At 43.2% G+C, this 14,627-nt stretch overlaps 1 protein-coding gene across 1 annotated transcript; it reads right to left on the reverse strand.

The window, feature by feature from the left end:
* Window positions 1–5,577: 5,577 nt before the first annotated feature.
* LOC108511994 (melanoma-associated antigen B10-like) lies at window positions 5,578–9,036 on the reverse strand. Its single transcript, XM_017847054.1, has 2 exons — window positions 9,003–9,036; window positions 5,578–6,899 (listed from the first exon to the last, which is right to left on the reverse strand). Exon 2 carries the CDS (start codon window positions 6,848–6,850, stop codon window positions 5,807–5,809), a length of 1,044 nt encoding a protein of 347 aa, XP_017702543.1. The 5' UTR covers window positions 6,851–6,899; window positions 9,003–9,036; the 3' UTR covers window positions 5,578–5,806.
* Between the last annotated feature and the right edge of the window lie 5,591 nt (window positions 9,037–14,627).

Consider the following 14,627-nt stretch of genomic DNA (forward strand, 5'->3'; position numbering starts at 1 on the left):
GTGATTTGTCCATATTGTCAGATTTTTTTGCATCATGAATGTATGCACTATTATTTTTGTAATTAAAATGTTTCAGTAAGACAAAATAGAAATAGTTTCTGTGTATTGTTCATATACGGTAACTGCAAAAGTATTTAATGGAAGAAGACTAAAATCTGAAAGCCTTAGCACAACAAAAGTTTTTGTCTCATGCACTTAAAATCTGATGTGGGTTAACAGGGGGGCTCCACTGTTAGGCAACCCCGGGATGCAGGCTGTTTTTATTGTCCTTTTGCCAATGCACTACAATGTAGCAGCACTGTTTCTTTTTATATGTCAGTTGCAAGGGTAGTCAAATAACTCTTCTTAACTATAAGTGAACTTGGAATGTAGTCTTCCCCTCCCAGGAAGGACAGCACTTGCAAACTTTCCATAAACAGTTACACAGGGGGTGATCAGTGAGGTGTAATTTTCACAATTTGAATACAAGTCTTCTTCATTCATGGAGAAGTTTCTGAGAAGGTCAAAATTGCCCTGCAACTGGCTAAGTTTTTCTGCTGCCTACTATGTAATAGATGTCTTCATCTATTACACTATTACGCTAACTTTTCTTTTCTTTCTTTCTTTTTTTTTTTTTTGAGACGGAGTCTTGCTCTGTTGCCCAGGCTGGAGTGCAGTGGCGTGATCTCAGCTCACTACAACCTCTGCCTCCCAGATTCGAGCGATTCTCTTCCCTCAGCCTCCCAAGTAGCTGAGATTACAGGCACACAGCACCACACCCAGTTAATTTATGTATTTTTAGTAGAGGCAGGGTTTCTCCATGTTGGCCAGGCTGGTCTCAAACTCCTGACCTCAGGTGATCCGCCTGCCTCGTCTTCCCAAAGTGCTGGGATTAAAGGCGTGAGCCACCGTGCCCCGCCACAATTACGCTAACTTTCTAATGGACTCTTTAAGAATTGCCAGCAACTACGGTTTACCCTTCTTTATTCAATAGCACCATTCTCCACTTACAATAGTCGCAGTATACCGAGCATTTCTTTCCTCCTTTCACTACCTGATTAAAATCATAATTTCTGAGTGTCTTCTATCTATCACTTGATGAATACGCCTGAACACTTACACAGGTGTCTTTACACACATTGAAAACCAGGATTTTCCCTTGGGGCGGATGCAGACAAGAGTTAGCTGAAACGTGGAGATGATTTTTACATTTCTCATAAACTCTATAAGGCTAGGGAAACATTTTCTACAGTGTTGGCAGACTGAATAATTGCTACAAAAGTATATACATGCACTTATCCCTGAAAACCATGTGTATGTCATGCTACATGGCCAAAGGCATTTTGCAGATCTATTAAGATTATGAAACCACTTTTTATTTTATTTTTTAACTTTTATTTTAAGTTCAGGGATATAAGTGCAGATTTGTTACATAGGTAAACTTGTGTCAAGGGGGTTTGTTGTACAGATTATTTCATCACCCAGGTATTAAGTCTAGTACCCATTAATTACTTTTCCTGATCCTCTCCCTCCTCCCACCCTCCACTCTCCAAAGGCCCCAGTGTGTATTGTTCTCCTCTATGTGTCCATGTGTTCTTATCATTTAGCTCCCACTTGTGAGAACATGTGGCATTTGGTTTTGTTCCTGTGTTACTTGGCTAAGGATAATGACCTCCAACTTCACCCATGTCCCTGCAAAGGATAGTATCTCATTCTTTTTCATGGCTGCATAGTATTCCACGGTGTATATGTACCACATTTTCTTTATCCAGTCTATCATTGATGGGCATTTAGGTTGATTCCATGTCTTTATTTTTGTGAATAGTGCTGCAATGAACATGTACGTGCATGTGTCTTTATAATAGAATGATTTATATTCCTTTGGGAAACCACTATTAAATTAGGTAGATTATATTGAATTATCAAGGTGGGCTCAATCTAATGACATGGGCTCTTACACACAGAGGATGTTCTCCAGATAGAAGTAGAAGAGATATAGCAGAGGAGGAAGTTAGAAAGATTGCAAGTGTAGTAAGGATTCAACCTGCAATTGCTGACACAAGATAAATGCAAAGACTAGAGAAAGGTCTCAAGAAATTATGGTTGCTATAGACGAATGCCAGTCAGAAAATAGGGCCTTTGTCTTACAAGTGCAGAAAATTGAAATCTGCCAATAACCTGAATGAGTTCTAAAGGGAGTTCATCCCAGAACCTTACAATAAGAGTACAGGCTCTGAGAGTTTGGTATGGGCCTTGTGAAACCCAGAGCAGAGAAATCAGCAGAGCCAACCGGGATTTCTTACCCAGAGATGTGACATAATAAATGTATGTTGTTGTAAAATGCGAAATTTGCAGTAATTTTTACTGCATTGAGAGACATCTACCACAACTTCCTGGAAGGACTACAGGGTTTGTTAGAGTCCAATTTTTTTAGATGGTTGCTAGACAGTGACTTCCTTGATCCTTCTTCATTTACCACTTCTATGGGGGGTTTTGGTTTTGGCCACTTAGTTAAGCTCATTCATCAGTGACTAGTCTCAAATAGGTCACCAGATTAAATTCTCCTGTCTTTCTCATCCAATTTTCTGTTTAAAATCTTTAGCTTTAGAGTTGTATGCCAAGAACTAGCAGATTCTGTTTCAAATCTGACTCAACTCACAAGCAAATTTAGAAAAAATTTTGGTTGGAGTGGAAGCACCCAGAACAGATAAGCAGGTACATAACGTTCACTGCCTAAGTAAACAATTACATGGAAGGAGCTGTTGTTATCAGAGAAGTTGCAAGCTGAGTGATGTGGCAAACAGAGGACATCTGCAGGGAGTTGGAATGCTCTAAGTCAGGAGAAAGGAAGGAAGGTTATTCTGGGCTTTCTTTCCCATAGGGAGCAGGGTGCAGCCTTCATGGAAGGAAGCAGGGAAGAGCTGGACAGCATGTAAGGATCCAGATTTGGGCACAAGGACTCACAGGGGCTGACTCAAGGAAAGAGCAGTGTAATTTGGGAAGTGCTGGATCTGGTCCCATGTGCCAGCACCTGGGCAAAATCAGCTCCCAAAGAACTCTGGAGCTAGGGGTGGATGGGCCCTATGAAATGAGGCCCACAGGCAGTCCCCAAATGGTGTTCAATTCTCGTTTTCTCCATTATTTATTACATCTGGATTTAGTACATTGACCCCAGGTTCCTTGTTTTCATTGCCCAGAGACACAGTGCAGTAGTGAGAAGAGAAGCGAATTAAGAGACACAAGTCAGCTTAGTCAAGGAGGAGAGGGAACAATGTGGACTCTAGACCGATTCAGAATAGGGGTCTAGTCCCAGTATTATCACTTACAAGTCAGGGAAACTCAGGAAAACTGCAGAGTTCTATGAGCCTCTTCATCTGTGAAGCTGGTTTGATAAACAGTCCTCTTGCTCCCTGGCTCATGTATTTGGCTTCTCAGTATACCTCAGTATACCCTACTGTAAAGTAGAAATGGTGGGCGGGCGCGGTGGCTCACACCTGTAATCCGCAGCACGTTGGGAGGCTGAGGTGGCGGACATGAGTCAGGAGAGTCGAGACCATCCTGGCTAACATGGTAAACCCCGTCATCTACTAAAAATACAAAAAAAAAAAAAAAAAAAAAAAAAAAAAAGAAAAAGAAAAAAATTAGCCGGTGTGGTGGCGGGCCACCTGTAGCCCAGCTACTCGGGAGGGCTGAGCAGGAGAAGGCGTGAACCCAGGAGCAGAGCTTGCCAGTGAGCCGAAAGCGTGCACTGCACTCCACCGGGTGACAGAGGGCTCCATCTCAAAAAAAAAAAAAAAAAAAAAAAAAGGAAGTTGGAATGTATCGTACTTTATGCAAGGCATCTGCACATACCTTATATTGGGTTTTAAATAAATTACAGTTTATTATTATATTTATATTGACCCCAAATCTACCAGTTTTCCCTCTTTTTGTTTGCTTTGCTTTGTTTTATCCAGGAATTGTCAGATAATTTGCAGCCCACTAGCATACAGCACAACAAATCAGCCAAAATGTTGCTTAAACTAAGTTTTGCGCTATATAACTTTTTTGAGGACATGTTATTCATTGTTGGTATGGAGGATTCTTATCCAGTTTGATGCAACTCAGAGCTCTTAGAAATTGTGTCAAGGTCTACCTCCGTCCCTCCCTTCCAACTGTCCTTCGCTCCAAACCACATGTATTTGCAATTATTTCACCTCCAAAAAATCTAGTTTTAGTTTATAGTTTGCCAAATTATATACAAGATAACTTAGTTGAAATGCCCATTTAATGGATGGGTTGTCCCTCTCCCAAATCACTGCAGATTGCCAGCACAGTGGCTTCTGAGCTTTTTATATGAGTATCACCATTATTCCTGAGACACTCCCTTGTGGTAATAGGTGTAAATCACATTTTCGTGCACCTTGTTAAATCATCTTTTTGTGCATGGTGTTCACCCACACTGAGGTAAGCATACAGGACGTCTTCCATTTGTGCACTAGGTGGAGATTTCTCTCTGGTTTATTTGTGACCTAAAGGTGACTACTAAAAGCAATTTTCCATTCCAGCCTTCTCAAGTCTGAGACACACCATCTGAGGTGTTGGCCTCTGCCCACCACTCCCAGAGGCTCATCTGACCCACAACTCAGCTTAATTTAAAATTGTGTCACATTGAAGGACTTGCAGTTTCCCAACCCCAACCCTTTGCCACAGGGCATTTACACGCAGCTGCTCATCTGAAACCCCAAAGTCCTCACACCTTCTTTTGACTTCTCCTTTTGGTTAGATTGTCTTACTGCTATGGATGGAATTACTGTGCCCCCCAAAAATTCACATGTTGAACCCTAAATCCCCAATGTGATGGTATTTGGAGGTGGGGCCTTGGGGAGGTAATTAGGTTATGAGGGTGGAACCTTCATGAATTGAATTAGTGCTTTTGTAAGGGGATGAAGAGACCACAGCTTTCTCTACCATGTGAGGATACAAGGAGAAGATTGTTAAGCATTGAGAGAGCCTTTACTGAGAACCTGACCTGGAAACTCGATCTCAGACTTCCAACTACCAGAACATGGGAAATAAATGTTTGATCTTTAAGCCACCTAATCTATAATTTGTGATAGCAATCTGAACTAAGCCATTCACCGTCTTTCTTTCATGTTAGCTACTCCAAGGCTTTTCATTTCTATGGGTATAGATGATTCTTGTTTACCTTAGCATTGCAAGTACTAACACAAGCCATCCAGAGTAGATGCTCAGTTATTATTTGGGGAAAAAAATAAACCCCTGAGAAAGAGGTCTAATTTATTATGATTTAATTTCTCCTACATTCTTGAATAAACTAAATATATCCAGGTATGTATATACAAATGGATTTTACAAAAAACAAAACAAAACGAAACAAAAAAACAGACTAAAAGTGGTAACTGAAACCAACAATTTACAGTCTTTTATTTTTTCTCCACTTTTGATCCCAACTATTACAATTCTGTGTCCTTTCACATTTCAAAAAAAACAAAAAACAAAAAACAAACCAAATTTACTGTCATAATATCTTGTTTCAAACAAGTAAAATGGAATGTTTCTAATTTTTTTCACAAAATAATAAAACTCTTACTCTTACATTCACAGCAATGTTTAAGTAATGTCATTCACAAACTTAGTTTCTAAAGTTACTCAAACCTTCTGATAATAGGAACAATATTTCGAAAAAACTATCCAGGAACTTATTACAGAACAAGAAAACAAACATGTTATACACTGTGTTGCCTCCAATCCCACCCTGACCTTCTACATCTTAGAATGTGGACTTTTCCTTTCAACCACAAGGCAAAGAATGCCTTGAGTTCTACTAGGGGTGGGAGAATCTGCTAAATATGGCCTGGGAACGTGCATTGACCACAGCCCTAATGCGAGCCCTTGCTGCAAGTCTGGCTTGAGCTCGCTCTTCCTCATCTTTCAAAGCCTCTTCATACCAGGTTGGGAAGGCACTGGGGACAGTATCGTGGATCTTCGCTAAAAACTCTAGGACTTTCATCTTGGTGGTTTCTACATGAGCTCGTGGACCCCATAGAAACTGATAGCATGGAGGATCACTGTTGGGCACTTGCTGATACTGCAGATAATTTTCTCTCACAAAATCTTGGGTGATGATCTTCTTGGGCTCCCCAAAAATGAAGTGCCTCCTCCCCTCATATAACCCCATCACATTCAATACTTGCCAGATTTGTTCCTCAGTGGCACAATTACCATTTGTGAAGATCACACCCAGGATAGTCATCAGCAGGCCCGTCCGGGGCACACATCTGTCATCACTCAACTTTGCATCATAGGTTGGTACCAGTTTGTTGATGAGGAAATAGATGTGCCTATCTGGATCCACTTCCTTCAAGTCAAGTCCAAAGACCATCTCCAGGTGATCTGAAACTTTCCGTAGGATCTCACTGAAGTATCTCCTGGGAATTTGGACTATATCCCTCAGCATAGCTGCCTTTATAATAAGCTCTTTCATTTGATACTTGTACAGAAGGTAATGCACCAAAATAAACACCTTCTCATCTACAGGGCTTCTGGTCATGTGCTCACTGGCAGCCAGGGCCTGTGAGGATCTTGGCCTTTCCTCCGTTTGGTTGTTGGTGCTTTCATTAGATCTTAAATATGAAACAGCTGCAGCAGTAGTAGTGGTGGATGTGGCTCTCTGAGGCCCGTGGGGATTGCTGGTTGTCTTGGGAGCAGTTGAGCTCTGGATGGCACTACCGAAATGAGCAGAGGAAGAGGAAGAAAATTCTATTCCCACTCTTGCAGTGGCTTGAGCATCCATCAGAGGCTCTGGCTCTTCTCGAGCCTGACGGCGTTTCTCACGGGCACGAAGCTTACTCTTTTGACCCCGAGGCATGATGACTTTAGACACAGTAGTAGATAGTTAGACAGGTGAGCTCTGTGACCTAGAGGAAAGAGGATGAGATGGTTGGGTCACTTCAACTGGGAGACACCTCCGTGACTTTATTGAAGGCCGCCTCAGCAGTTTTCCTTGAAGTCACTGCTCTAGGAATCCTATAATACTCCTATTCCCTGATCTGCTTGTTCCCTAGGAACCCTGTGGAATTAACTAAGGTATGACTTAGGTTGTCACTACTTGCCAGATATGCCTGGGACTTACTGGGATTTAGAGAAGTGGCTCTGTTCTGGGGCAGGAGGTCTTTCTCTCAGTTCACATTAAGGATCATTATCTCACTTCTGTTATGACCTGGGGTCCCTCTGATCTATTACTTTGATGCTGACCCCTTACTTCTGTGATCCCAGAAGGTGAATTCAGGGAAACGTCATCTGACCACACCTGCCTGGAGACACAGAGACAGATGAAAGCACAGGCCAAGCTCTGTGGGACTCTCTATCCTGGGGTAATTAGTGTTCTCAGTCCTCACTTAGTGATTTCACCTTTGCTTTTGCTAAGGCCTGGGACTCCTCCCTCTGCTAGCCTTAGAGCGATCTCCTCTGCACAAAGCCTTCATATCCTTGAAAGCCCTAATGAGAATATTTGGCAGACCACAGCCTAATATATCTGATCCAGGTTCACTCAGGTGTGAAGGTCTGAATAGGGCTCTGTGACCCCCTACTGTTCCAGGGTGGGTAGTTCTTTCAGTCCTTACTTAGTGTCCACACACAGACTTCCAGAAGACTATGGGTCTCTTCCCTCTAATGCCACCAAACTGCCCCTCTCAGACTAAAGACCTCATCTCCCTGACCACCCTCCCACCTAGCCCCTCACAAGTATAATGTGAGGGAGGGCCTTGCCCAAAGCCTCTCTGGGCTGACAGCAGGGGTGGGGCTTTGTGAAGTTCCCTTTGTTAGGGGTGGGTGGTTCCCTGAGACCTCACTCAATATTCTCACTTTAACCCCTAACAGGGTCTGGGAATCATCCTGCTACTGACTTGACATCACTCTGCTCCCATTCCAAGGCATTCACTTTCCTGAGATACCAGAGGCAGAAGTCAGGGTTCCTTGCATCAATCCACCTTCATTCACCTTAGCTTTTCAGGACTGAGAGCATGGCGAGGGCTCTGTGAGACCCCTCTGTGCTCAGGGCTTCGGAGGTCCGCTCAGACCTCGTTCAGGGTCTTCCCCTTCACTCCTATTAGAGCCTGGGAACTCGCCCTCTGCTGGTCTGAAGCCCGCACCCTGGTCCAATACCCTCACTGGCTCAGTCTCCTCGGGGGGCATTTAGAAGGTACTCAGAGGTCGCTACATCCCACGATTCCTGTCTTTGTTCTATCAGAGCTGAAAGTAGGGGAATAACTCTCTGGGAGCCCCTCTAGTCTGGGGTGGGTGGTCCCCTCACACCTAACACCGGGTCTTTACCTTAATTCTAGGCAGAGATCAAGCTCCTCCCTCGAATGACGTGAGTGATGCTACCCGCCCTCACCCCAACACTTCCCTCAAACACCACATGAGAAAGTCCGTGTGACTCAGGTCCTTCCGCCCCCATCTGGGGCCTTCCCAAGGTTGACCGCAAGGGCTGGAATCTGCGAGGCCCCTCTGTTCTGAAAACCGGGCGGAAAGGGGGAAGCCCTTTATTGCCGTTCTTTCAGGGTCTTTGCCTTTATTCCTGTTAGGGCCTGGGAACTCTCCCTCTGCTGGTCTGAAGCCCACCCTCTAGTCCAATACCCTCACCCGCCCAGTCTCCTCAGTCCGATACCCTCACCCGTCCAGTCTCCTCAGTCCGATACCCTCACCCGCCCAGGCTCCTCAGTCCGATACCCTCACCCGCCCAGTCTCCTGAGTCAGACACCCGCACCCGCCCAGGCTCCTCAGTCCGACACCCTCACCCGCCCAGTCTCCTCAGTCCGACACTCTCACCCGTCCAGTCTCCTCAGTCAGACACCCTCACCCGCGCAGTCTCCTCAGGGACTATTTAAAAGGTATTCGGGGATCGCTACATCAGAGATTCCTGTCTGGGCTCTATTGGAGCTGAAAGCAGGGGCGGAATTCTCTCAGAGCCCCTTTAGTCTGGAGTGAGTGGCGCCCCACACCTAACTCAGGGTCCTTACTTAATTTCAGCCACGGTCTGGAACTCCTCCCTCAGGCGGCTGGACACCAGCGCTCTCAGACAGACGCTTTCACTTCCTGCGACCTCACCGCCGGATATCGGGGTGCAAACACTTCCGGGAAAGATTATTTGGGGGTTTCCGGGGCTGGCGCTGGGGCTAGGCCCTGTGGGGTTGATAACTGTTCTGTGTTGCGCGGTTCCCTTAGAACTCACGTAGGGGCTTTTTAGTGACTCCAGGCCAGGTCGCCTTCTGTCACTAAATTAAGTTAACCAGCCTTAAAACCAGCATCTTACTCACATCACCCTCGCTTCCAGAAGGCTAAGTGAAGGGGTTCCTGAGCCTCACAGCCACACCAGAGCCTCCCAGAACTGACAGCAGAAGCCAGCCACTGTGCTGTCAGTCTGTTTTCAGAGGGCAGTTTCCTCAGAAATATACACAGAATCCTTGCCTTTACTTCTGTTAGGTTTAGGATTCCTCCTTCTACTGGCCTGGATCTGACACAGCGATCCACAGTTTTCACTTCACAGTTTTAGATTTTATTACATTTACTACAGATCAGGGACTTTCTTCTTTGTTTTGTTTTGTTTTGAGACGGAGTCTCGCTGTGTCGTCCAGGCTGGGCGCAGTGGCGTGATCTCGGCTCACCGCAACCTCCTCCTCCAGAGTTCAAGTGATTTTCCTGCCTCAGCCTCCCGAGTGGCTGGGATTACAGGCACGCGCCAGCACGCCCGGCCAGTTTTTGTATTTTTGTAGATATGGGGGTTTCACCATGTTGGCCTGGCCAGTCTCGAGCTCCTGACCTCAGGTGATCCGCCCACCTCGGCTTCCCAAGGTGCTAGTATTACAGGTGTGAGTCACCTTGCCTGGCTCAGGTGATGACATTTTGAGAGTGGCTGGTACAGAAAGTATTTGTTTGTTTTCAATTTATTCAGGTTGGGGTAATTACAATAATAAAGAGATATCTTTGTGTCTCACAAATACTTGTCACCCCCAGTGAATTTAACATCATTTACACTGCTTCTCCATTCACCCTGGAAATGTTTGCATAGCAGATCAGCCCCCTACACCACTTGGTATCTGGTGGGAAAAGGCCACCAAACACAGCTGAAGGATATATTTCTTCTGGTGTAAAAAGAAGGCAGGAAAAGTGAGAGGCAATCTGAGCTAGGGATAATATGTGGATCCTTTTTCAAGACATGTCCACATTCAACCTTTTACTTATAGAGGCAGTGAAGTCTCAGAGAACTCCCCCTCCAGTTTCTTTATCCTTGCAGTGACACACTCTGTGCCACTACTTATTGGTACTACTCGCCCTGTTTTAACTGTCTAATCACCAATCCCACACACTTGTACAGCTTCCCATCCACTTGTAGCAGGGTTGAGAGCTGCCTTGATGACTGATCAGAGATTGTAGCTTCCCTTACAAGATACAATCTTTCTTATTCTCACTGGAAGGGGTGCACTGAACCACCATAGTAGTGAAGAGAGCTTTCCTAGAATCAATTAATATAATCACTGGGTGATGCAAGGGAGTAAGTCATACCCTGCCTGAGAAGTGGGAAGGGGAAAGTCTAATAGAGCATGCCTCTTGGCCTTTCATCCAACAGATCTGCCCACTCAGATCACCCTGCAATTTCATGCTGATAATGATTCAGAGATTGCCAAGCCTATTCATAAAAGTTGTCCAACACACCACCAGTTGCCTCACCTTCACTCCTTCTGGTCCCATTGCTATCCCATGCTGAACTCTGGATACAGGTCCCTGACCACTCCCTACCCTGAGTTCTCTGGACTTGGTTTAGCTTGTGATCTCTCTCATGGGTTCTGGAAATTGTTCTAGTCCCCGGTTTTCTTGATGTTCTTCACTAACTGAGGTTTTTCTGTAAGAGCACATTTTCTGAACCCTGGTCATACTAACCAAGTTCTTTCTTCTCAAAGTGAAGACAAATGTTTTCTTGACATATGAGAATTTTAAAGCAAATGCCCAGAGAAATCTCAGTGCTCAAGACATCACTACCGATGTCTCACTTGGGATGAGGGATTAAGTTCATTTTCTGTTCAACCTACTTAGAAAATGGAAATTAAAATGGAAATAGCAGTGAAACAATACAACTTGGCTAAACATTTACCCCAAGTTTAAAATTTATCAAATAAAACACCCGTGAGAGTATACAATACTTTTGGAATGAAAGTTTAGTAATATTCAAAAAAATTGACAATCATCACAATCTTTACACTTTAACTGAATTTATACTTTTCTACATCTTTCCTGTAATAAAACATCTACATTTACCCAAGAAGTCATGTTCAGTAATGTTTATTTCAATCTTATTAGTCATAGCAATAAATGGAAAACACCTTATACGTCCATCAGTAGAAGAATTAATTATGATACATATGTCCTTTGAAATTCTTGGTAGTAGCTTAGACAGTGAGGTGGATCTATATGTGCTCTCATGGAAAGTTTCTGCATCCATTTTATTTAGTGACAAATGCAACAGGTACAACAAAATGTACATCAGTATATATATATGTTAAAAGTTCACAATGTATTTTCCTACCACATGTATATAAGAAAAAAGCCTAGAATATACATAAAATAAAAGAGTCAAGGTTTTAATGGTGGTTACTTCTGGTAGGGAATAGATTTTGGAGGAACAGAGTAAGGGAGCAGAATTGTGATTTATCCATAGTGTTAGAATTTTCTTAAGCATCAAGAATATTTGAGTAATTAATATATTTGAGTAAAACTAACAACGGAAATAGGAACTGTGCAATATTCTAATAGTCACTGCTAGTGGATGTAATGGAAGAAGCCTGAAATTCTAAAGTCTTAGCACAACAAAAGTTAATTTTCACACGCATAAAATCTGATGTGAGTTAACAGGGTGTCTTCACTGTCAGAGGACCCAGGAATCCAGGCTACTTCCATCATGTGGCACCATAGCTCATCATGAGAGCTCCACATTTGCTGCTGAATAGAACAGAAAGCATAGAACTGACATATCGACTCTCAAATGCCTTGGCCTGAAAATGACAAACATAGCTTCTGTTTATATTTCAGTGGCCCTTTCTAACAACAAATGGACTGGGGAATAGAGTCTCTCCATGTGCCCAGGAAGGACAGCAAAATAAGTGGATGGAAACTTGGAGTCTCTCCCACAATCTATTACCTATTAGATGCTCAATAAAAAGCAAATATGAAACTTTGTTTTGACAACAATCTCTATTCTTGGAAAAGTTTCTAAGAAGGCCAAAATTGCCTTGCAATTTGGGAAATTTTTCTGGTGTGTACCATGTGACAGTCATTTTCAAATGTAGGATCACACCAATTTTCTAAAGAGCCATGAAAATCTCAGCAAGGATGATCCTTTGTCTCTCATCACTAAATAGTACCTTTCTCTACTGACCTTTGCAATAATCTCAAACTATGGAGGATGTTATTCTTCCTTTTAGTGCATGGTCTAAATAATACCTTGGGAGTCTCTGCTACCACCTGATTAACACACCTAAACACTTGTGCAGTGTGTCTTTACACACACTGAAAAGTAGGATTTTCCCCTGGGGCAGATAGAAACAAAAGTCAGGAGAATTACGGTGAATTAATTTTATTCTTTTCTTATCAAAGCACTGCCAAAGACACATTGTCTACATCAATAGTAGGCTGAATAATTGCTCCACAAAGATGGTTATACCCTTATCCTTGAAAAATGAATGTGCTTTGTTATACGACCAAAGGCACTTTGCAGAAGCATTAAGGTTATGTAACTGAACTTAAAATAAAAATACTACACTAGGTTATTCAGGTAAGTCTGATATCATGACATGAGAATTCACAAGCAGAGAACTTTCTCTGGCTGGAGGCAGAAGAGAGATGCAGCAGAGGGGAAGTTAGAGAGATTACAAGTGTGAGAAGAATTCAACCTACAAGTGTTGACTCAAAATGTATGAGCCCACATTCAAGGACTGGAGAGAGGCCTGCCAGCTCCAGCTGACAGTCAGCTAGGAAACAGGACCTCAATCTTATTACCACAAAGAACTGGATTCTGTCAACAGCCTGAATGAGTTCAGAAGAAGAATCTTCTCAGAGTCTCATAAGAAGACTGCCAGCTGAAAGCTTGATTTGAACCTTGTGAAAATTTGAGTACAGAATCTAGCAGAACCATTCCATCCTTCCCATGTACAGAAATGCAGACAATAAACCCTACAAAGATAATAAACGTGTGCTGTTGTAAACCACTACATTTGTGGTAATTTGTTACAGCTACCATAGAAAACTATTACAACTTTCTGGAAAGACTACAGAATTTGTAAGAATTCACTCTCTTCAGATGGTTGCTACACAGTTATTTCCTTGGTCTTTCTTCATTGAACACCTAGGAGGGAAGCTTTGAGTTTTGGCGCTTAGTTGAGCTCATTCATCAGTGTATAGATTCAGTAGAAACATTCAAAAGTCACCAGATTAAAACCTCTTCTTTTCTAATCTCACCTGCTTTCTAAAACCTCTTCTCTACTTCAGGATTATATCTCTGCTTCAGGATAAAGTATCAGTTGATTCTATCCCAAATCAAACTCTCCTCACCAGCAGATTTGAAAGCACTTTGAGTGTGGTGGAGGCACCCAGGGATGAATAGGTGTCTAAGCTTCACTATTTGAAGTGAACAATTACATAGAATGGGCTGTTGCTGTTAGGGGGAATCCAAGGTGAGGGGTGGGGCTTCTAGGGAGTTGGAAGTCTCTATGTCCAGGAGAAGGCAGGCAAATCTGGGCTGTCTATTCCTCTGGAGCAAGTGCAGGCTCCAGAGAAGGACACAGTAAAGCTGGCCAGCAGGTCAGTTCCAGTTCAGACAGAAGGGCACAGTGGGGAAGACCCAGGGGAAGGGCACGGTAATGTGGGAAAGTGCTGGACTGAACCCATGTGAAGGGACCAGGGCAGAGTCAGCTCCAGAACAATCTGGGCTAAAGGTGGGAGGACTCCAGGCCAATGAACCCCATAGACAGTCCCAGATTGTGTCTCATTCTCATTCTACCTTTCTTAGGGCCTGCTTTTAGTGCTTTGGTGACAGGGTCTTTCTTTTCTTTGTCTGAGAGACATTGTGGAGTAGTGAGAAGTGAAATGAATTAATAGGCCTAAGATCTGCTTCAGGCTGAGAGGAGTGGAATAGTGTGGGCTGTAGAGGAATTCAGACCATGAGGTCTCAACTCAGCCTTGTCACTTATATGTGAACTCGAAAATTCTATGAGCCTCAAGTTCTTTTTGAAGTGGGCTTGATGAAGTCATTTTGTTCTTTGGCTAGCATATACCTTGTGAAGTCTGACTTTTAGAATGTAAGTTATTTGTGTAGGGCAGCTGGCACAGTGTTAGTGTGTACTGGGTTTTTGATAACTAACAGCTGTTTCTATTATGTTTTAGATTGCTAACACTACCAACCTTCCCCTCTTGGAAATTTTTAATTTATTTTTCATCCTGGAGATGTTAATATGCAGCCCTCTAGGACATGGAAAACCAAATCAATCAAAATGCTTCTTACCAAGAGAACGTTACTTACTTGATAAGAAACTTTTTGAGAATATACATTTTTTATATTGTGTGTTGGCAGAATCTTCCCCAGCTAGATGCAGCTC

This window comes from Rhinopithecus bieti, unplaced genomic scaffold (assembly GCF_001698545.2).
Source record: "Rhinopithecus bieti isolate Rb0 unplaced genomic scaffold, ASM169854v2 scaffold_29911, whole genome shotgun sequence".
In the NCBI taxonomy this organism is placed as follows: domain Eukaryota; kingdom Metazoa; phylum Chordata; class Mammalia; order Primates; family Cercopithecidae; genus Rhinopithecus; species Rhinopithecus bieti.

What these genes read in the sequence shown, in the direction of transcription:
- LOC108511994 (XM_017847054.1), bottom strand. Translation starts at nt 6,850, where the DNA reads ATGCCTCGGGGTCAAAAGAGTAAGCTTCGTGCCCGTGAGAAACGCCGT.